This window comes from Geospiza fortis, unplaced genomic scaffold (genome assembly GCF_000277835.1).
Source record: "Geospiza fortis unplaced genomic scaffold, GeoFor_1.0 scaffold58, whole genome shotgun sequence".
Lineage (NCBI taxonomy): Eukaryota > Metazoa > Chordata > Aves > Passeriformes > Thraupidae > Geospiza > Geospiza fortis.
In genome coordinates this window covers 4,283,476-4,306,334 of record NW_005054359.1, presented here as the reverse complement: position 1 = coordinate 4,306,334, position 22,859 = coordinate 4,283,476, and the positions used below count along the sequence as shown (strand labels likewise).

At 34.4% G+C, this 22,859-nt stretch overlaps 1 protein-coding gene across 5 annotated transcripts in view; it reads right to left on the bottom strand.

The window, feature by feature from the left end:
• Positions 1-22,859, bottom strand: part of CDH10 (cadherin 10) — a 94,220-nt gene that overhangs the window by 22,339 nt on the left and 49,022 nt on the right. For all 5 annotated transcript variants that reach the window (XM_031059283.1, XM_031059279.1, XM_005423857.2 and 2 more), the window contains 3 exons: positions 10,853-11,147; positions 937-1,056; positions 161-328 (listed from right to left, as the gene is read on the bottom strand). In XM_031059283.1, the coding sequence (XP_030915143.1) occupies positions 161-328; positions 937-1,056; positions 10,853-11,147 (583 nt within the window). The remainder of the gene's footprint in view (positions 1-160; positions 329-936; positions 1,057-10,852; positions 11,148-22,859) is intronic.

The following is a 22,859-nucleotide window of genomic DNA, read 5'->3' as shown; positions in this document are numbered from 1 at the left end:
AGAAAAAAAGCTTTAACATTTAATATACTGCTTTAATAATAATAATCAGCACATAAGCCTTTTGTTTATGTGTGCCCCATAATCTAGATTTACTCTAAATTAAACCAGATGGTGACTGCTTAACTCTTCCAGCACAAGTCAACTATTAAATGCAGCTTACTCTGGGGGAAGCGAGGTGGATTGTCGTTGACATCAGTCAGCGTGATGTTCACGGTGGTGGTACCTGATAATCCACCCATCTGGCCCCCCATGTCCTTTGCCTGGATAACTACTTGGTATTGTTCCCTGTTTTCTCTGTTCATGTTCGGCAACGCAGTCCTGATGATGCCTAAAAGAAATAAATTGGAAAACAGAACCGCTAACAATGTATTTGTTGCTTATGTGCAGCAATCTGCTGCATCTTTTTTATATTGGTCTTAAAATAAATCTCTAAAACATTCATTTAATGTTTCAAAGAACAAATTTCTGTCCATAAGTGTTATTGTAGTCTTATAGTAGTCTTTAGTACAGGCTGTGTCTTGGTTGAGTACTTGTTCTACATCACAGGTACTTTTCCAGTTTCATGCTGAAAATGCCTCAAGATATTTGTGCCAAAGGTTTAGGAGAAAGAACACATTTTATTAATCTAAGTAGAATCATTAGGGAAAAAAAGAACAACATTTTCTAAGGAAAAAAAACATTTATGCCTGCCTTTCTCAGAAATGTTGTTATTTAAATCTTAAGCAATAAATAGTCCCACTGTGAAATTACTTATACTTCATCATTTCAGATGTCTTGAGTATGTATTATAAAAGTTATAAATCATGAGAAAAAGCAAGAAATGCTCTTTCATTTCAGTTAGTTTTTAATTACATTTTTTATGTGATCTAAGGTCTTTTAAATGAAAGAAAAAGTTTAAAGTTTATGGTAAATGAAAAGAATGAAAATATTCATTACCCGTTTCTGGTTCCACAGAGAAATATGGCTGCCCTTGAAGTATGCTGTAAATTATTCTGGCACTGTTTCCATATGAAGGGTCATCAGCATCAGTAGCTGTAACTTGGACCACAGAAGTACCTGAAACATCCAAAGCCAAATTAGTTGCATATGACACTACACGGAGGTGTCAGAGCATCAATTTCCATTCCAACGGACACCAAAAAAATTTCAGCTAATGCTAATTAGATTTTCCAAATGTATTTGTGATCTTCTAGTCAACATTAGGTACATTCTTCCTTATTCCGGGTCTCCTTCTACATAAATTGAAAATAAACTTCTGTAATCCCACAAGTGTGATTAAGATTTAATTAGAAAATATAAACAATAGCTATGTCTGAGATTAACTCTTATCCTTACCTAGCTACAATAATTTCATGTATTCACATCCTCTTTGCAGAAGACACTTTTTTACTTGGAATAAATACCTTCATTCCATTGCCTAGAATGGGTTTGGGGTGTTTTGTGGTTTGTTTTCATTTTCTTTTATTTTCTTTTGTTCAATGATATGAGGATGATATGAAACTACACATGCAGGAACATGATAGAAAAAGATGATTAAACAGGTCATTGGAACTTGTGAAAAACAAGGCATCGCTTCTCCCTGTTTCCAAGTGTTACTATAGATATATATTACCAGAAGAAACACTGTCATATGAACTTTGAAATCTGCTGATTATTTAGATTACAGAAAATTTCCTAACCTTAAAGACCTTCTCTAAATTTTAGTAGAATATACCAATACTTTAAAACATGAAATGTTTGCCACTACCACTGACAGTTTTTCCACAATCAAAGTATTTTCTACATCCTGTTCAACTCTTCCATCATAGAAATAAAGTATGAACAAGGATCCCCCCTACTGTGCATCCATAAAGATAGACACTATTTTAAGTACATAGGAAAGAATTGAGAAAAAAAAAAAGGAAAAACAATCATCATAAGCACATGACTGGCTAGCCATGGGCTAATCTGAGGATGGGAAAACTTCAAAACTTTTTTCTACTTTTATCCCAATTCCTTCAAAATTCTTTGCCCCACCAAACATGTAAAAAGGCACCTGTAGATCCAGTACCCTTGGCAGAACTATTTACTCCCTTGCATTATCTGCATTGTCTGTCTATATTACATAGTTATTCTAACATACATAGAAAAACAAGTAAAAGTAATTGCTATTTCTCCATTTATTTGGGATTTTATGACATGACAACAAATCCACTTTTTATAAGTAAATTGTTCAATCACAGCACCAATATCAAGAGAATAAGCCATGTGCCTAACTGTTGGAACAGAGATGAGTTCTCCAAAATGTTCAGTTTTCAATAGCTAGAGAATCAAAATACTTGTTTCAGTGAGTCCCTAGAAGTACTGGCTTCTTATAAAGAAGGCAAAATGGGCATATTGCTGGTTATATTATTCCTACTGAAATGGAGTGAATAATGAATTTAACAGAGAAAAGACCCAAACACAAAATAAAATTTAAAAGATAAAAATTGCTACACAAGTATAAAGAAATTAAAAGAAAATTACTTTCTATTGTATTAAAGATTGCTCTCATAACCATCTAGAATATGGCTGATTTCAAAACTCTGAACTTCTTTAAAAAAGTAAGAATGCGGGGATGGTAGGTCTGTTCTAAAAGCTTTGTCTCTATGATTCACAAATGTCTCATGTCTTCAGCCACACTGAAGTCCATGTGTAGATATATGTCTATATAACTATTCTGCTAAAAGGTGAATAGGCCTTTCTGTTTAATATATTTAAGTTCTGAAGAGTGTTGTCTTCATTCTGAAATGCACTTTCGGACTATCCTACTACTATAGAGAAACTGCAGCGCTAGAATGTATACTTGTTCCTAAAGAATACCTTCTCTGAAATAGCAGTTGTGTAAAAGAAGGATAAGACAAACCACGTTCAGTAACTAAAGTGCTGCAAGTTAAAAATGGGCAAAAAAAGTCCAAGCCACTGAGTACACTGAACAACACGGAATTGTGTAAGCAAAGTTTACAACTCCTCCATTTCATATCCATACCAACAGAGAACAGTCATAATCAAGACATGTGTCACAACAGCCTGATGTGTTAATCAGAAACTTCTACATTGTAAATACATGAAAATAAATACTCTATTACATGTAACTGAATAATTTCCTTTTTCTAGTTTTCACATTTCCTTCACTTGTGAAACTAGACATATCTACCAATAGGTCGATTGTATGAGACTTTTATTTCATTTTATTTTAAAAATATAAGGAAAATAAATTTTGAAGAATAATTTGGAAGTAAACTGAAGGAAATGTTTAATAAATTTAAAATATATTTAAAACAACTCCATTTTAAATGTAATAATATGTGTCTAACTGTTACTGCTATCTTATTTGAGTGTCATACTCAATCTATTAATTAATCCTCCCAGTGCACATGCACAGGAAACAGAGCAAATTATACAATCTATGCTTCTCTACAGCTGGAATGAACATGGCTGCATACATACACCCCAAAAAAACCTATCAGAAACTTCTGAAAACTGTAGATTTGTACCTATTCCCTTTAAAGTCTGTGGAAAGAGACTTGTGTTCCTTGATTTCATCGTTATCACACCATGCAATTGCTGGGTTATGTTCAGGACAATGTACACCCTATTACGCAAATGCAGTAAGGATGAACTTTACTTTTTAATGTTACCTCAGCTCTTTGGTTTTTATGGGTCTGGTACCTGGGAGGAGAAGTGCATGGGCACTACTACACTTCCAAGTGCCATTTAGGATGCGGAACCCCCCTTGCTATGTGCTCCCTAGGCTTCCACAGGGGGATCAGCAATTCCTGTAAAAACCTGACAGAAACCACATCAAGAAGTAAACAGGAGTAGTGCCATCAGTGTATCAATTACATTCTGCACATCAGTTGTCAAATCACCAGTTGGTTTTGCTTTGCTTCAGTACACTGAAGACCACTGATGCTCAATAAAACAAATGTATTGTTTGTTCTGGTTTGAAACTTGGACCAGAAATCCAAAGGCATTGAAGAGAATCAGTTATGCCAGGGCTTAAAAACTACAGTCTAGGGATCACTCAATAATCATCACTTGGTCTAGATCTTGCTCTGTCTTTTACATAGTCACAGGTTGTTTCTGATGAAGCTGGTGTTTGACCTTCAGAATTTAAAGACCAATCTGAACTCCACAGCAATGCATAACGGAGACAGTGATTGCATACAGGAGAGATGGAGATGGACATTTTACAAGGGCATGTAGTGGTAGGACAAGGGGGAGTGGCTTCACACTGAACGAGACCAGGTTTAGATAAGATATAAAGAACAAATTCTTTACTGTGAGAGTGGTGAGGCACTGGAACAGGTTTCCCAGAGAAGCTTTAGCTGTCCCATCGCTGGCAGTGCTCAATGCCTGTTTGGATGGGGTTCTGAGCAATGAGGTCAGTAGGTGACATCCCTGCCATGTCAGGGGGGTTGGAGCTAGAAGATCTTTAAGATCCCTTCCAATTCAAACCTATGAATCTATGAATAAGGCACCATCTATGCTATTAGTAACACACCAGTGAATTCTGTTATTTTCTTCTGGCATAATTGCCTATTTTACACACCATGAACTAGAATTCAACAGTGGTAAACTTGGCCTAGAAACAAACAGTCTTTTGGCAGATTATTGTAGTTCTCAGAAGGCATATTTTAACATAACTTTAATTGTAATGTTTGACTCTCCCTAGAGTCTAGGACTAAAACAGTAATTAATATATTTGGCCCTTGCTGCTGTTTTCTGCAAGCATCTTCAAACACAATACAAGTATTAATGAATTTGACCTCACAATTCATTTATGATGCATACATATTAGATAAAAATCACTGGAAATAGTTATCTAGGAAAAGGAATCCACAAAATATCCACTGTAGAACTGGATTGTAAGCTTAGGTTTTGTTTTCTTTACTCCCAGCTGAGTTATGTGATACTTAACTAGAGCAAGTACCCTCTATAGTAAATTATCCATACAAATAACAAGCCAAATTAATAGAAATTTTCTGCTGTTTTTAGTGCAAAAGACAGGAAATAATGACACCTATTTTCCCCAGAAATAATGACACATTTTCCTCTGAAATAATCTATTTTAAGCTGCAGAATACAGAAAAGAACTGAAAAGGGCTGCATGTTCCGAGAACTCAGTGTCAGAAAGATCTTTTACTACAAGATAGTCCTGTAACTTAGAAAACAATAAGTTGCAAACAAGCACAGGAGTGGATAATTACAAGTCTTTTAAGATGTCCTTTTTTAGGAAAAATGTTTTAGCTTGGTGGATTTTTGTTTTGTTTTTGTTTTTGTTTTTGTTTTTTTAACTTTTTGTTTCATCTCCTAATGGCAGGATTTGTGTGCAGAGTGAAATAAAACTCTTTTAAAAAATCAAAAAATTCCTGATTTGGGTTTTTGAAATGTTCTAAGTCAGAAGATGCAAAAGGGTTTGTTGAGAGAACTTTATATGAAAAAAAAAGATTTTGAAATATCTTAGTCGGAAACCAGAAGGAAGCGTTGTAAGATGAATTCCATGGCAGAGAGGACTAAGCATTGGGAACTGGTGAATAGCACTAATGAGGGAGTATAGAAGAAGCTAGAGTAAAAAGTCAAGCAGCTCTAACTGCTGTCTAAAGAGAAAGAAAAGCATATAACAAGAGGTAGAGATGACAGACCAACAGGGCACCCTGTTCATCACATGTAAACCCAGAAGGAAGTTACATCTTCTGAATATCATATATTTATATTGCTAATTCAGAAGCAGAAAAGTTACAAGATGCAATAAGGATAAGGAATGATTATAGAATACATAGGCTGTGAAGATATATAAATATATAAAAAGAGGTCTAAAGAGAAAGTTCTGAAAACTTTTCTAAAATACACTAACAGGCAAATTCCACTGGAAAACTCATCTAGAGGAAAATAGAATATCTGCAGTTCTGAAAAGAAATCTCCAAATGAGCAGAAAGAGATGGGTAAAAAATATGATGGACAGAGCAGAAGACTGTCATCAAAACCGTAAGAATATTCTGGGTCACAAACTCTGAAAGTAAGGAAAGGAAAAAGTGAAAGAAGATAAAAATCCAGTAACCAGTACAAAGATTTCAGGAGAATAAGTTGTATTCTCAGATATTGACCCAGCTGTGAGATCCTGAAGCTGGCCCATTTATGTCTGCCTTTTCAATGTTTAATAAGCAACAAAAGAAAGATGAACAAGACAACAAAGAATTTATGGGCCTTTGTCAAGACACTTTATTTGATAATAGAAATAGCCATATCCTCCGGTGTCTGTCTGGTTAATACCACAGCCGGAGGAAGGAATCAAAACTGCTCTTGTGGTCTGAAAGAGGCTGGTGTATGGCTACATCATGACTTGATAAGGTTTATGGATTGGGTCATACGGAGTAGATAAAGACTAAATAGTGCTTTTCTGACTTCCTGATCACCTAATCATCCCTTCTAGTACAGGGAACTTCAGGATGGAACAAACCCTGTACTCCAAGGATGCACAGATTTCAATTACTTCAAGGTTTTGGTATGTAAGCATTTCACTTTCTTTGCATGTGTGGTACCATGTTTGTCTTCTTTCTGGTATCCAGATAAGTGCATACAAGCTTCATATGAACACCTCATCATTGTAGCTGCAGTACAGATGTGTAGAAATAGACAACACAGTGGCAAAACTGCAGAATAGCTGAATTTTTGGGGCTTTTTGACACTTAAAGTAGAGAAAAGATTAAGCCCATTTGAAACAATGATATTCAGTACCAGGACAGAGAATGCAGTCACCAGGCAATGGCCAAGGTTTTAAGAACACAGTCACAGCACAACATACAAGGCACAGGTACAAGTTGTAAGTTAGCAGTCACATTAAACACTGATATGGATTTTAAGTATAACAAAGAAAAAAAAGAGTAAATATTTATTATCTATGAAACATTGCTTGTGTGGTGAATATACATATAAAAGATTATGACTACTTCCACAGTAATTGGAAACAATGAACAAAGAGAATCATCCCAATGTTCTGTCCTCCAATAAGAGGCATGACATCTGATCTCTATCTGCACCATCTATGTGTACAAGGTCCTCTTTCACCTTTGATAGTGAAAGTGTCATACCACTTATTTTTTTTTCACCCCATTTTAATATACTATACAATCCTACTTTTATATATAAGGATCTTTCTCTGTGCAGTTGGTTTGAATAAACTGGTATCTTAAAAAACATTGTTTGGGTATGTTTATGTGTCTGTCTAGGGGTCCAGCCTTTACACCTGACTGATAGTAAACTATTGAACTTAGATGCACCAATAGTAGCAGGAGTGCAAGTCATCCTATAAGATTATAGATGTATTTTTGCTGGATAATGCTATCATGGAATCATATCATATACTGGGTTGGAAAGGACCCAAAAGGATCACAAGTCCAACTTTCTGCTTCTCATAGGACTACCTAAAACTAAACCATATGACTAAGAGAATCATTCAAGACACTCTGAGACTTTCCTGGAGAGCCTGTTCCAGCGACTGACCAATCTCTTGATGAAGAACCTTTTCCTAATGTCTAATCGGAGCTTCCCTTGACACAGTTCCATTCCACTTTCTTGTGTCCTATGGCAAATCAGCAGAGAGGGGAGATCAGCACCGCCCCTGCAAGGGCACCTGCGACAGCGAGGTAGTCGTGGAACAGATGCACCTGCAGGACTGGGCAGGAACTTGTCACCATTCTCCCCTATTCTTGAAGTCACGGCATTCAGCGAAATGGAACAAAGTGAGGACAGGGAATCTTTCACATGGGCTTCTGTCTGCTTGGCAGGTCTGACGCAGGAAAGGCAGGGTGTGGTTCCAGCAATATCTCTCTTTCTCAGACTCCCAGTATAGAGCATACGCCACATTGTGTTGTGACTATCCTTAGACAATGGCAGATAATGAAAATATTACAGTCCTGATAGTACCACACTTTTTGTAGAACCATATAACTCATGTCTATTCAGGTAAGGGCCATAGTAATTTAGCTTTGCAATTTCTCTTTCTGGTACCTATCACTGTGAAAATATTAATATCATAAACTCTTCTTAATGTTTGGAGACATTTATAGAAAAAATAACTGTTTCTACTTTCTCACAGAAGTGACTACTACAGGGGACATTCAACTGAAAGTACAATTACATCCAAGACTGCAATTTCTATCTGCATTCCTTACATCAAGCCTGACAGTTTCTTAGCCCATGGCCAACAGTACTGGACGAGTAATGGACTGCTCACAATACCATAACCAAAAAAAAAAGTCCAGAGAGAGAAAAATAGAGAAATGTAGGAATTTCTTCCTATTTTCCTTTGAATGAGGAAGTGAAATTGTAATAAAAAATGTAATTGTTCCTTTTTTCATAAATTTCTCATGTAAGTTGCTGTACTAAAAATTCTTGAATTGTATGATGCCAGAAAAAATACTAATTTAAAAATATTTTGTAATAATGATGTGATAATATATTATTGTTGTACCAAAATGTGAAGAATTTTAACATAATGACTTCACAATTTCTGGTTAGTTCTATTTTTCTCAAAAGTGTTATGCAACTTATTCTTTTGAGAATCTTTAGAAGATTTCTCCCCTTCTTCCCTTAGCCTTTAGTTTTCAGATTACTGAGTAGATTTTTTTTAAGTTGGAGAATTAAATTAGTGTTATGAAGAAATGAATCAACTTTGATGAATACTTTATGAAATCATGTCATTCTCTTATGGACTACAGATGGATATAAACCTCTAGGGAGCAGACATAAAGCTAAAAGTAATAAAGCTAAAAGAAATGCTGCCTATCAGGTAGACAGTCAGTCACTCTAGCAGCTGAATGACTGCATTTACAAAATCCAGGAACATGACAGATTTGAACTGAGTTATAATTCTCCTAATTATTATCATTTTATTGACAAAATGAAGTCCATTTGTTTCAGTACAGCTATTTATTTAAGATTCAAGGTTACATTAAGTACATCTAAGTTGGTGTGTTTGTTGCTATAAATTATTGTTTTCTAAATATTTTTCTTATTATGTAATCTCATTTTTTGTTGTTTTAATGCTGACATTTTTCAGTTTCAAAATTTTATGTTCTATGTACAACTGTACAGATACACTGGAACCTTGCAATCTGAATACTTCAGAAGCATTGAAATAATGCTGCGAATGTTTGAGAATACTTAAAGAAAAAATGTTATTTATGGAATTGAGACTGATGAAATGAAGAAACAATAGCTTATAACTTAGTATTATATAATAGCATAATATTTAATGAAAACCCTGAAAAATTTTCTTATATCTTTCCAATGATGTTTTAAGCAATGCATTTTGGAATTTACAGAAAGAACATGAGAAATTAGGTTGAAACCCTGAGACATACTTTTTCAGCCCTCCTGTAATCTTGCCAAATGTTTCTCTAGAAAATCCTCCAGAAATGTTCTTTCAGGATGCACTTTCAAGATGCTCTGCTTAAAGCTGTATATGTTTATGGAAATTTAGAAAGCTGACCAGTACGTCAGTAAGTTGGTATTACACTTTGTTAGATTTTGGAACAGTAAAGGTGGAAGACTTTTCAGTTCTCTTTATGTGGGCTGATTTGATGAGATTTCAGTACAGGCCTACACAATCATCTGTCAGATTTCATTATCTTTCTTTTTAAAATTTCTTTTCCTTTACAATAAAAACCAGTTGCTGAATACTGGAATTTTAAAAACTGATTCAATCACAAAAAAAGCAGACTGAAATATTAAGAACAAAAAGCTATTAGCATTATGCTTCCATACATTGCTGCACAGATTTGCTGAGGCCATTCTCTTTCAATAATTATGTATTTTTTTTCTCTTTCAGCATTTTCCAAGGTCCTGGAAAATAAATACTAAATCATCAATACCTGTATATATAAAACATCTTAAAAACTTACCATCTCAACAGACTAATTTAGTAATCTAAAATATCTGTTTGACCTATTAAGGCAGTAGAAGTGATTAAAATGGTAATAATAGCCTAAAATTTTATTGAATGCATTGCTTGTTTTTTGAATTTTGCACTTATACAATTAATTAATTAATATTATTTTTTAAAATAAATGTTAAGAAATGTTTACGTTTTTAAAAATTATTCTTAATGAGTTGTATGCACTAATATCAATAATAGCTCATATTCCAAAATGTTATTGGTTATAAAATTCACCAGCTGGCGTGATCCAGGCCGCAACTTTGTATTTAAGATAGGAACTGAAAATACATTGCAAAGAGAAGAAAGATTAACTCAAACAGCTGTTTAACATTCATGAAGGTGTCATTCATGGATGGAGTTAAGGGAAGAAGTGAAAGCACAAGAGGTTTTGTCTATACAGTAAAAAAGTGAAAGAAAAGAAAATAAAGAGGATGTCTACCTTCAGACAGTGCATCAACAGTGCATGAGTCAATATATAATTCTCCTCACCCACAGAGGGAGTGGAGACAGCTCTCCATTCAGTGCTTATCACCACTGGGAACCTCCAGTGAAAATGAAAGAAAAAAAAATTGAGCTTTCAACAGGCTAATTTAGTCATCATATTCTAACAGTTCCTAAGGAGGAGGATGATTCACCATTGCCTACTATCTATAATATTTATATTCCAAAGAACTGTAAAGCCAATAATTTGGATATTCCAAGTAGAAACAGATCTTAGATCATAAAAATCTGGTTCTGAATGCCATTTCAGTATTTGAACAAGTATGTCAAAATGAAAAATACTTAACTCATCAGGTAGAATTCTGCACATGACTGACTTTCGAAAAGATGGGGAAATAATTTGTCAAGTAATGGAGAAAAGGCATTTGTACCTCAGTACAGAGAACTCACCTACTACTGACATTTCAGGAACACTAGCAGTGTAAACTTCTTCTGGAAATGTTGGTTCATTGTCATTGATGTCATGGATCTTGATGACAAACTCAGACTCAGGTTCCACTGGTCTCAAAGTTCTTCTATTGATAGCTTGGGCACGCAGGGTGTAAAAGGCTTTCTCTTCCCTGTCAATTCTCCGAGTTGCATGAATATCTCCTGTTTTCTCATCAATTATAAAAAGAGTACCAGCCCCATCTCCTGACAAAATGTATTTGAGGGATCCATCTCCTTTATCCTGGTCAGAATGAAGCTGAAATGGAAGAAGACAGTACTTTGTTTAGAAGCAATGAAAAGAATGGTTGTTTTTAAATATCATTATTATATTTTAAGTTATTCTGTATGCCACATATGTGGTTGATACCATTAAGAAAGTAATTTTTATTCACCACTGACTGACAGCCAGTTTCCTAACTTAGTTCCAAGAATCTTTCAACTTGGCTGTTCTGGAAGATTTTACTTTTGCAGCAACACCTGTTCTCGGCTAAGAAACCTCTGCACCACATCTTAAAGAAGATTTTTATGTTAATACTGACCTTTTCTTCCCTTGAAGAGATCCTATTAAAAATGCACAACAGCTGTGCTAGCTGTAAATTCACTAAGCAGATAAAGAACATGGCTAAATACAAGACAATTAAGGAAAACAGAACCACTGGTTTAATGAAATAATATATTTTTTAAAATCTCATTTCATATTATTTATACTCTTCCCAAATTGGGGAACATTTAATTTTAAGTAATTTTCACTTGCATTTTAACAACTAATGTAATTAGACTAAAGGTAAAATACCCAAAGCATTCAGTATTGATTTAACACCCATTATTTAAGTTGTATAAAGCTTAACTTCGCATATATAACTTGCAGTCCTGACTGCCTTTATATGGAAAATTATTCAATTATGCTTTGTTGTTCAGCACACCCGCGTGGATGATGGCTCATTTGATCTTTTGGATACATTTAGCATAATTTCTCTAAACATCTTGTTGGAAAGGTCCTTCCAATCTCATTGATTCCATAATTAACTGACAGAACTTGGCACTCAGATTTATTTTCACCATGAAATATATTCTTTTTAGTAAACTTAGTTTTGAGTTCAACAGAAGGATCAAATCAAGTAGAAGCTCTTATTACAAAACTGAAGTGCAAATACTTTTTTTTTAAATCACACTCAAAAAATATCAGAATATTCCAGTTTAAGAACTGGTGCATTTTTTCCCATCTAAAAACAGTTATTTGCACACATAATTACAGCATTGATTAAATCCACAGGAAGATTATATTTAGTCATGTGAAGAGTTTTTGTTAATTTAAGCCTCCATTTCAGATAATGAAAAATGTCATACATGTAGCATAGTTTAAATACCCCCCTTGCTTTGCAACCATGAAAATATTTCTCTTTTTCATCTGTGATGCCCTCCTGTTGTCTTCCATAGCATCTGTTTCAAGTATTAGAAGTAGAAATATTTAATTATTCTGGTTTTGAATTTGTCTTTCCTTGTCTTTTGTGCTGAAACCAAACATACAGAGTGGACTGGTGGGATAAGCCAAAGCCAAACAGTAGACTTTTATGCTGTGAAAAATTTTCAAACACTGAATATTTCCCACAGACTTGATGTTGTGAAAAATTTTCAAACACTGAATATTTTCCACAGACTTGATGTATGTGGAACAGACAGAACTCGCCAGGCATCTTGGATCAAAGCCTTCATGGTAGAAATTTGAATACTATCATGTTCTGAACTTTGATTTTCTACATGAAAGTATTTAGACCCATTAAACTTTGCTTACACTACACACGTGCATGTTTACTTTACAAAGTATTTTCTTACTGTTTCTTTTCATTCTACAACAAATAAAAAAATATGAAACTCTACCAAACACAAAGAGTAAGAAGGTAGATGTTAAGAAAAATCCTTTGCAAATAAATATTTTTCTTTCTTTTCCTTCTGTTTTTCTTAATGACTTCAAAGTGAAGGTTGCAAGCCAATCTCACACCTCTTTTTAGGAATGAATTTCTAAAGCGAACTTTAATCTCTCCCCTGATGGCTCACAAAAATTGTGACCTTTCATGCCTCCAATTAACTCCTTCACCCTCTTTTTAAGGGACTTGACAGTATCTTCCAAGCTGTGTTCCATTTTAAAATGTCATCTAGTGTAAGTAGTCCTTGAGCGTTTTCTTCTCCATGTCTTCCTAGAATATAATTTCACTTCAAAAACATTTTGGTCCTAGGAACTCATCGCTTGTCCATGACCACTCCATGAAATATTTTCACAGCAGAATGATGAAGAGCATGAAAATAGCCTGCTCTTCCCTAGACCTGTGACAGAAATATAAAATAAGGTCCTGATTGAGTGGGATCTTTAAATGGGCACATTGCATTTTTCCCAGACGCTTTCCAATCCCAGGTCTGGTGTTGTTAACTCTTGCAAAAGTTTGCAATAGTGTATTGGTGCTGCAGAGCCTGTCCTTTCACTCAGAAACCATTAAGCAGCCTGGCAAAATCCATTCTAATACCATCCATTCTAATTATCTCCAGAATAGAATAACTCCATGCAAACAGTTCCCAGCAAGAGTGTCTGGCCAAATTTAACATACAGATGATGCATGAAAATTGTTTTGGAGAGTGATATTTAGCAAAACTATGCCAGGAACTTGTAAAATAATTTAGCAATCCCAATAATCATATTCTGGTGCCTTAAAATATTGCCTGGCACTTGAAGCCTGAACAGTATGGTGAAGAAAACTAAATCAGAGAACTAAGAAAATCCCTGCACTACAAAATATGAAGCTTTTGAATAACTATATTTAAATCCAATTTAGTATGCAAAGATCTTTTAGCACAATTATTTGTCTAATATGTAAGATACTATCATTGTTGTTGATTTACCATTGCCTCTCCTGTAGCTATGTGTAAGTTTTAGTCAGGTGCTTTAAAAATTATTTTTATGTCCACAAAATCATTAACCTATTACCTCTGCCAAATTCAAACTTCCTACTTGTGTGGGTTTTTTGTTTATGTGGTTTGGGGACTTTTTTTTGTTTGTTTTTCCCCACACAGGTATTAGCCAAAAGTCTGGAAAGGAAGCTGAATATAGGACTTTGAGACTTCCACATAAAGACTTTCAGGAAGCCAAGAGCTGCACTTCACAGTAACAAAGAAAGAATACAAACCTACACAGTTAGAAGAACACTTTAAGCTATAACACTATGTTCACTAAAAAAATATTAATATTGCCTTTGGTTTGGTAATCCAATTAAATTATATGTATATACATAAGAGTCCAGAGTTATGGTAGAAAAACTTCAAATTCACAAATAACCTTTCAGGTCTTTTTGAGTGATCAGGAAACACAAAGCTATAGATAAAAGGAGCAAGTCTTCCAGACATAATTCGAGGGGTGAAAATGTGTAGTATAGTTAAACAACAAAAGAGAATACCTCCGGTTTTGTTTTTTTCAGTTCTTAATTCAATCCAGATGTTACTAAAGGAATCAAGGTGAATAAAGTCTGCCCAAGGTGCTTCACAGCCCTGTGTGGTGTATCATTACCCAACACTGAAATGCATGAACACTTTGTCAATCAGTGCTGCAGAGTTTTTTTCATTTTACTCAAATACTAAAAAAATGTTCTGCGAAATATTTCTCTGCTACTTTTAGCATAAAGTGTTTCCTATAGTTATTTTAGCTAATGGGCATCTGTTATTCATGTCAGCCAAGCTGAGAAATGGAAAGACATCTGTTTCATTTAGCAATTTCATGGCACAAAATGATCAGCTGTGAAGATGTGGTTTTGTTTTCATATCTGTCACTGATATTTTGCAAACTCCTGAATTTCTTGCTGTTCTTCCACAGAAATACTTCCCTTTTCAGCTGCACTGGTATATGTATTTTATGCATATTTTTCTCACTTTATAGGAAATCAGAATGTCAGTTGGTATTATTTTATCTGTTTAGCTCTGTTTCATTATACAGTAATTGCAATTATTATGACATTTTTGCACCTCTTCTATCTAAATTGATTGAACAACCTTTTTAATCCAGAAGGATTTAATATAAATAAAAAAAGAAGATCTTGTTAAATGGAAGATAATATTTACAGAGGGCCACAAAATGGATTGTTATGTGAATACTTAAAAATGAAACTGAATTAGCTATCTAAGACAGATACAAAAACAGGTTTTAAGAGAGGTTTACTTTTTATTCATTTGTGGGAAAAACACAGGGTTAATGAACATATTACATCCTTCTTTAGGGTAAATGCAACCATAAATAAAATGAGCTCATGAAAAGATGCCCCAATCAAATTCAGCTCAATAACTTTTTAGATCTGTAAAAGATCTTTGTAAAAATACTTTCAGAATACTTTAGTTGAACAACATAATAAATTTGCTTCAAAAATTACAACACAGGAAATCCATGTTAATTGACATCCAGTGATTCAAATCAAACCTGTCCACTCAGGATTTTGGGATTTCTCCCCATCTTCCCCCATGAAATCCACGCAATTCTGAAATCTCCCCAAATGAGTATAAAGTAGGTGGACTTTTTTTTCTAATAGCATACAAAGTGTTAATCCTATTTTCACCAAGAAGTGACAGGATGCTACTGTGAAAACCAGAGAGAAGACTGGGCTAGTCAGATCTATTTTATCATACAAGCTACTTCTGGAATTCAAAATTATTTATGACAATGAGATATAAAGACTTTAAGATTTGTCACACATATTTCTATTTGAATTTCTGATTCAGAAGTCTCTCTACGATTTTTCAGTGATTGGTATTCAAATAACTACACTCCAGATATGAGTGCATTAAGAAACCTCCCTCTAGTCAGAAAACTTACTGTAAGCATAAATGCAGTTCAAGTTATTTTTAATCTTAATTTAATATACTGTAATGTATAGGACACTTTCCAAAACAGTTTAAAGTTTTGTAGTCTTTGCAAACTGACAGACTATTTTATTATTAACTTACTAAATGGACTCTTAATCTCTTACTTCATAGCAGTCATTTTTAATTATATAATGCAGCAATATGTTTTTCTACTTTCTTCGGCAATGTGTCAATATTTCAATTTAATTCTAGTATCACAGGAACAATGAGACCTAAGTACATTCTTGAATGACTCTATCTTTTAGATTTTATACAAATAAGTCCAGAGTGTCCCCTAATTCTGAGGATAAATTTCAGGGCAAATTGTAACATATTTGCTTTTTTCTAAATAATTAAATTAGTAATGAGAAGCCAAAATACGCCATAGAAGCATTTCCATTTCATTAATTGTTCTAGTGCACACTTAATATTAGCAACTTGACTGGATACTTAGTTGAATAAGAATGACTGTGTCTCTAAACATAATCACAACAGTGGGAAGATTTGACATGAAGTCAGCAGAAAATAATTGATACAGAATTCCCACAATGGAGATATTTATTTTAAGTATCATGAACTGAACTACTAAATGATGCAGTAGTTTAACAGTAGCTGCATTTACTGTTAAAGATTTTCAGACCAGCTCATATCCCGTGCGGTATTCTCACGGCTGACTGTTTTAACAGTCACGGCTTTAATCCACATTTTACTCGCCAAAGAAGTTCACTTATTTAAATGTATCCAAAAGGTAACATTTTAAGCAACTCTTTTCAGTGATTCTGTAATTTGCACTAAGCTTTATTCAGACATGTCACACATTAAATTTTCTCACTCAGTTATATTGTCAGTTTGCCGGACTGTGCTATTGTGTATTACTTAAGAGGAGACAGGCAGAAAGGAAAAAGATTTCAAAAATAATGCTTTGTGAGACTGGGAAAGATAAGGGATGAGCAAACTAAACTGGAAGTGCAACAAGTAATGTCAGATGAAGAGTACTCTGAAATTCTTTTGCAAGAAATGAAAATGAAAAACTCCAGTCTGCAGTGCAGACTATTTTCAGACTGTGTTTGCTCTATTTGATTCATTATCAAAAGGAAAGATAAAAATATTTTCCACCATTTTTAGTGATAAATTTCACAGTAGTTCCTTGATGTCCAAAATATTTGTTTGTTCTTACACAATGTTTTGGAACAGTAAGACATAAATTAAAATTAATATACTTTTTTAGCAATTCTTTCCACATCCCTGACTGAAATACTATCACACAGATAGAATTATAATTTTCACAACTCCCTACAATTTTCATTACACATAGAATCTTGAAGATTCTCAGTTTCCAGAAAATAACCATACTACAATTGTATTTTTTCATCACTAGATTTGTATCTTTTCCTCTTACTGTAGATTATTTCAAAGGGAAGAGTCAAGTCCGGAGAAGGTAAATAGTCTTGTCACTGATAAATATTAAAGGATTTCAGGTGAGAAAGGTTGGATTTTTTTTTAAGACACATCATATGAGCAGCAGCAAAAGGTCTTTCATAGAGGCACTAAGTCAATATGCCAATACCCAATCTCCCTCCTTAAGCCAAGGTCTAGCTGATGTTCAGAGAGTTAGAACAAGAAAGTTTCAGCTTCATCAGGTTGTTGTAGCTTCCACTCCAGAAGACACATAATCATTGAGCTAAGACGAGAGACTAATTGAATTTTATACACCAAAAAGTTCTTGCATAAGCCAATATGCATATTGTCTTCCAATTTTCGTGTAATAAGTAAAATCTGTACATTAGGTAAAGACAGAAAGAAGTGCCAGTAGACCTGAACTGCCCTTATTTCCTGGCACCTCCAATACATGTCTGAGTACGAGTAAGCAGAAGGGAATTCTTGTGTTAAAGAGAAGAAAAAAGCCCTGACCCATGGCAGTTGTTCAGGTCCCCATTCATTAAAACACTGGACTGAACAAATAAACATTGTTTGGCTCTCCTCCTACTGAAATTGATATAGCACAAGCCCACATTCTTACTTCTACAAGTAGTCTCTGTACACTGTCCTGTGGTCTCAGAATAAAAAATATCTGGTAAGATTTTCCTCAGACTTTGTTGGAGGATTTTTTTAGCATCCATGGTTTTTATATGATATGTTTTTTGCCTGTTTTTTTGACAAAAAAAAAATCAGTACTAAATATTGTATAAAGGAATAAGCAGCTTCCAGAACAATCTCTCTATTCCACCAAGGAACAGCCTGGGAAGGCAAATATGCTAAAACAGCACATATTTTTCTTTTACTGAATTCACAATAGCTTCATGTGTTTTAAAATGTAGGGGTTTGTCTGTTTAGGTTGAGGGTTTTTAAAGGAAAAGTCACCACTTATTCCTATGCCCTCAGCGTTAATCACAAAAGAGTGATTGTAAGAACCAATTGTAGGTTTGGGGTTATTTGTAAACAAGAATTATTTTATTATATATATGTTCATATATGTTTCCCTAAAGTAGCCTATTATTAACAAAATAACCATAGAAACAATTAGTTTTTTTATATCCTAATGTATAATTTGCACTATACATATAAAGTATTGTATTTTTAAAAATAAAATAAAATGTAAAATATTGACACTTGGTTTATTTTGCCTACTGCTGGAGGCCATTTAAAAACATGTTACACAAGATTGTCTTTGTTTCCATCTGAAATCATTGCAACATGTCGATTGGTAAGAGCTTTGAAGGTTTTCTACCATTATAATATATGTTTTTCTTTTCATGTATACTCTGTATTTATCACACAGAAATGAATAACAATGTCTCTCAACCCAGGAAGCAGAAAATATCAACTTAAGAGGAGACTGTGTATCAAAATTAAGGAATAAAAGCTATTTTAATAATCTCCAAAACAGTGATGCCCACAATAATTGAGTATTATTGTTAAATTCAATCCCAAGGAAGGGAAGAGAGAGAAGGAGAGAGCTGACATATGTTTTTATACATTTCAGGAGACTTCTGATGAGTCTGAATTGATACTATTTTTAATCACAGCAACTAAAACAATACAAGATGAGTATGTCCTGTATCAATCCTGACCTCATATATATCATAGTGAAATCAGTGTGACTATATATCCAGGAGAGAAATCTTATAACCCTAGACAGGTAGGTAAGGCATTACCTGAGGATCAGTGATAGAAAAGAGGTGGAATATGTATAAATTCTTAAATGCTACTCATATTTTTATTTCTCCATCAAGTTTGTCTCTTTTTTTAGTAAATTATGAAATCTGTTATTCTAAGGAACACTATTCTCAAGAAAAATCCTATGTACATACCAGTTACTAAATAAAGAAATGTAATTAAAATAATTACATAAAATTACATTCCGGAATGAATTTTCCAATACTATCACCCTCACAGGACAAAAGTGTTTCCTGATGTTCAGACGAACCTCTTGCTTTTTGGTTTGTGCCCATTGCCTCTGGTCCTGCCACTGGGCATCTCAGGAAAGAGCTTGGCTCTGTTCTCTTTGTCCCCTCCCCTCAGGTGTTTGTGTACACTGATAAGATCTCCCCAGGCCTTCTCTCCTCTGGTACAAAGAGCTGCTGCTCTCTCAGCCTTTCCTCACAGGTGAGATGCTCCAGAGCCTTAAGCATTCTTTGCTGGATTCTCTCCAGTGTGTCCATCTCTTTTGCTGGGATGCCTAGAACTGGACACGGCACCCCTGGCATGGCCTTCCCAGTGTTGAGCAGAGAGGAAGGATCTCCTCTCTTGGTCTGCTGTGAAGGTGAGGCCACTTCTATCTGTTTCTGGAGAGCCTCATCCGCTTGTTCTTCTTGGTCAAGTGGCCTATAAGCACGCACCCATTATAATGTCACCTTTTCCTGTCCTCCCTTTAATCCTAATCCATAAACTCCCCATTGGCTCCTCTCTCATCCCCAAGCAGAGCTTCAGCTGCTCTGTCACATATGGGGCAACTCCCCTCTCTTTGTCTTCTCTTCCCATCCTTCCTAAAGAGTCTGTACCCTTCCATTTCAATGCTTCAGTCAAGCAAGTCATTCCACCAAATATCTATGTTCTCAACAAAATCAGAGTACTGCAGCTGCATGCAGGCCTTTAACTCATTGTGTTTATTACCCACACCTCATGCTTTACCATACAGGCATTTAAGAGTGGAATCCTAGCATGCTAAGTTCCTGGAGACAGTTTGGGGATTTATCCACAATGGTTCCTTGTAGACATGTTGTAGGCACCCCAATTATGTTGGGAATTACAATCACATAATTAAGTTTAATTGAATTTAATCACGTTTCTATTAATACTAGCTGTACTAGCTGTGTATGTAGCTATAATTACAATTAATTTCAATTTTTCTATCAAAGCACCATATTTTATTCCACTATCAGAGTGCAAAGTACCAAAAATAACCAGATTTGGGTGTGAATCTTGGCACAAATCATACAGAGAATTGCATGTTATGGTGTATAAAAAAGGGCAGCATGATCAGCCCCAGTGAACTCTATTCCTCAAATACTTTTACTGGGGACAAAAAGCCCATCGTGATCTTGAGTGATACAAATTAAGAATTGTATTCCATAGTAATTATTCTCCCTTGCAATGTTAATTGCTGGTTTCAAAAAATGTGTTCTGTGGACCATATCACTGGTAATCAGCTGATAGGCCTAGCCAGTATTTCCATAAAGCTTCTGTGACATTTGCTGACATTTGTGAGACATCAAAAGCACCCTTTACTTAATCTCCCTTTTTCTAATTACAAATAAAGTACACCATATTAGTTATGCTGCTGGTGTTTCATTTTCTTTGTGTGGGGTTTTATGTTTTGTCTATAAAACAAAGGAAATCCTTTACATTCTCTTTTTTTTCCCCAGAATTAGTTCATTTCCATGAAGCTTTAGCTCTTGCCTTGTGTATTATTTGCTCCTACTTTCTTCTTTCGATAGTAAAAAGAATTCTAAACTATCCCTAGAAAAATTAATTCTCTTTTATGATGCAGAGACTTTTATATGGTGCTTGAAATAGTACTCCTTATTCTTTTAATGACTTTGTTTTCTATAGCATGTCATTATTCTTTCCTAGGAAATACATCAGTATTACTGAAATCTCTTCCATTATTCTTAAATGACAAGCCTTGATTAATCCTGTGCAGCTCTTTCTAGTGTCACAGCCATCAGCAGTCCTCTAGCTATTCCATTTTTTTACTTGGCTTTTCATAGACAACATGCCACTCCTGACACATAGAGAATGGTCTGTCACATAACCTGACCCAACTAAATAGGTAATTAATTCCTTATATTCCAACTGTATTATTTATATAGCAGTCTCATTATCCTTTTTGAATGACCTAAGACATCCTGCTGATTGCTACAGGAATTTCTAACTCCTCTATGGCATTTTCAGTAGCAAAAATGTGTAAAATTGTGGCTGAATTTCTGCATACTAGCTCTCACAAGGGACAGGTATTTTAAAAGTACAAGAGTGTTTTGTAAAAGATTTAAATTTTAAAAAATTACCTAAATTAACAGAAGTTATGTTTTTTTTCCTTCTCCTCATAGATGTATTTATTTGCTGTATGGCTGTACCCAAGTGGCCTCTCCTGAAACTCATATATTCTACTTGCCTCATTAATTTTACTTTTTACAAGTACTTTTACTTCATTAAAACTTTTCTTAAATTTTAGTAACATGGCTTGGAACACTGCCTTACTCTATCTTTCCAGTTTCATTTCTCAAAATGGATTTTCATGACATTTCTTTAAATTCCTACACATTAAAACAAAATTTAAAAAATAGAACCCTCTTTTTCTCCCCTCCATTTACTTCACCTCTCACAGAGTTGCATTAATCAATCTTCTCACTGCCAAAACTTAAAATATCAATGTCATTTTAATAATTTGGTATTAAGGTAGATAATTTCTATCCAAGATTGCCTAGGTACTAATAGTTGTTAATTACTACATTCACTCTAAGATGATATTTCTTAAATATTTCTAATTCCTAAAGATACCATTTCTAATGGAATTTACAATCATCAGCATGGAGATTCAGAAATTTGAATTTATGCATACTTCACAGCAAATGTCATACATCAAAATGGATATGCAAATGCTGTCATTAGAAGATGGAGTTCTTAATATAGAAAGAAGAAATCTGTATTGCTGCTTCATGTTTCTGCATATCAAGTGTAATTTATTCTATTAATTCCTATATTGTAACATATGTACTTCTAAATTACATATAATTACTAAGAAAACTATTAAAACATTTTAGGAATAAAACCAAGAAAAACACTTTTGTAACATAAACCAGCTTCTAAACCAAATGGTCAGAAAGACTAGTTGCATCTTTTCTCAGCTGTTCTTGAGTGTGGAAGAGACAAAGTATCCCATATTATCATTTCTAATGCATCATGCAGTCTTCCAAACTTTTCTACAAAGTAGGTTTTTTTGTGGGTTTCTGTTTGTTTGTCTTTGTGCTTCTTTTCACCACCAGTTGCACCCAGAAATATTCCAAATCATCTTTCCAACCTCTGTTTCCTGTTGTGTTAATAAATGTTGTTTGCTTGAGAATTATTAAGAGAGTAAAAACATTCTCAAAAAAAAAAAAAAACACACAAAAAAACCCAAAAGGCAAAAACAAAACAACAACCCAACAGAAACCTCAAAAAAACCCCTCAGATTACCAAAACACTGGCAGTGAAGGACAGTATGATTACTCTTAACTTTACACCAAGAGTAAGCTTAATTTGCCTATGTCTATGTCTTCCCCCCCCCTACTGCTTTGAGATACATACTTAGACAAGTTGAAAGGAAAGGCAGGACTGAAGGAATACAATTTCAGAGGCAGGGAGAGCATCTACACTACTGCCTAAATAAAAATATCACCAGAAAAGTTAATTGCTTATAGGTTTGCATTGTGTGTAAGACAATAATTTTAAATCCAGGTAGCATAACTGGACTTTAGACCAGAGATCTAGGAAACAGATGAAAGGCCCAGCCAAAATGAAAAAGAAAAGCTTTTCTACAAGCTTAATAAGGGGAACAGAAGAGATGATCAGAAGTGCTGTTGAGCACCAAGGTTTTCTTCAGCTGTTACATATT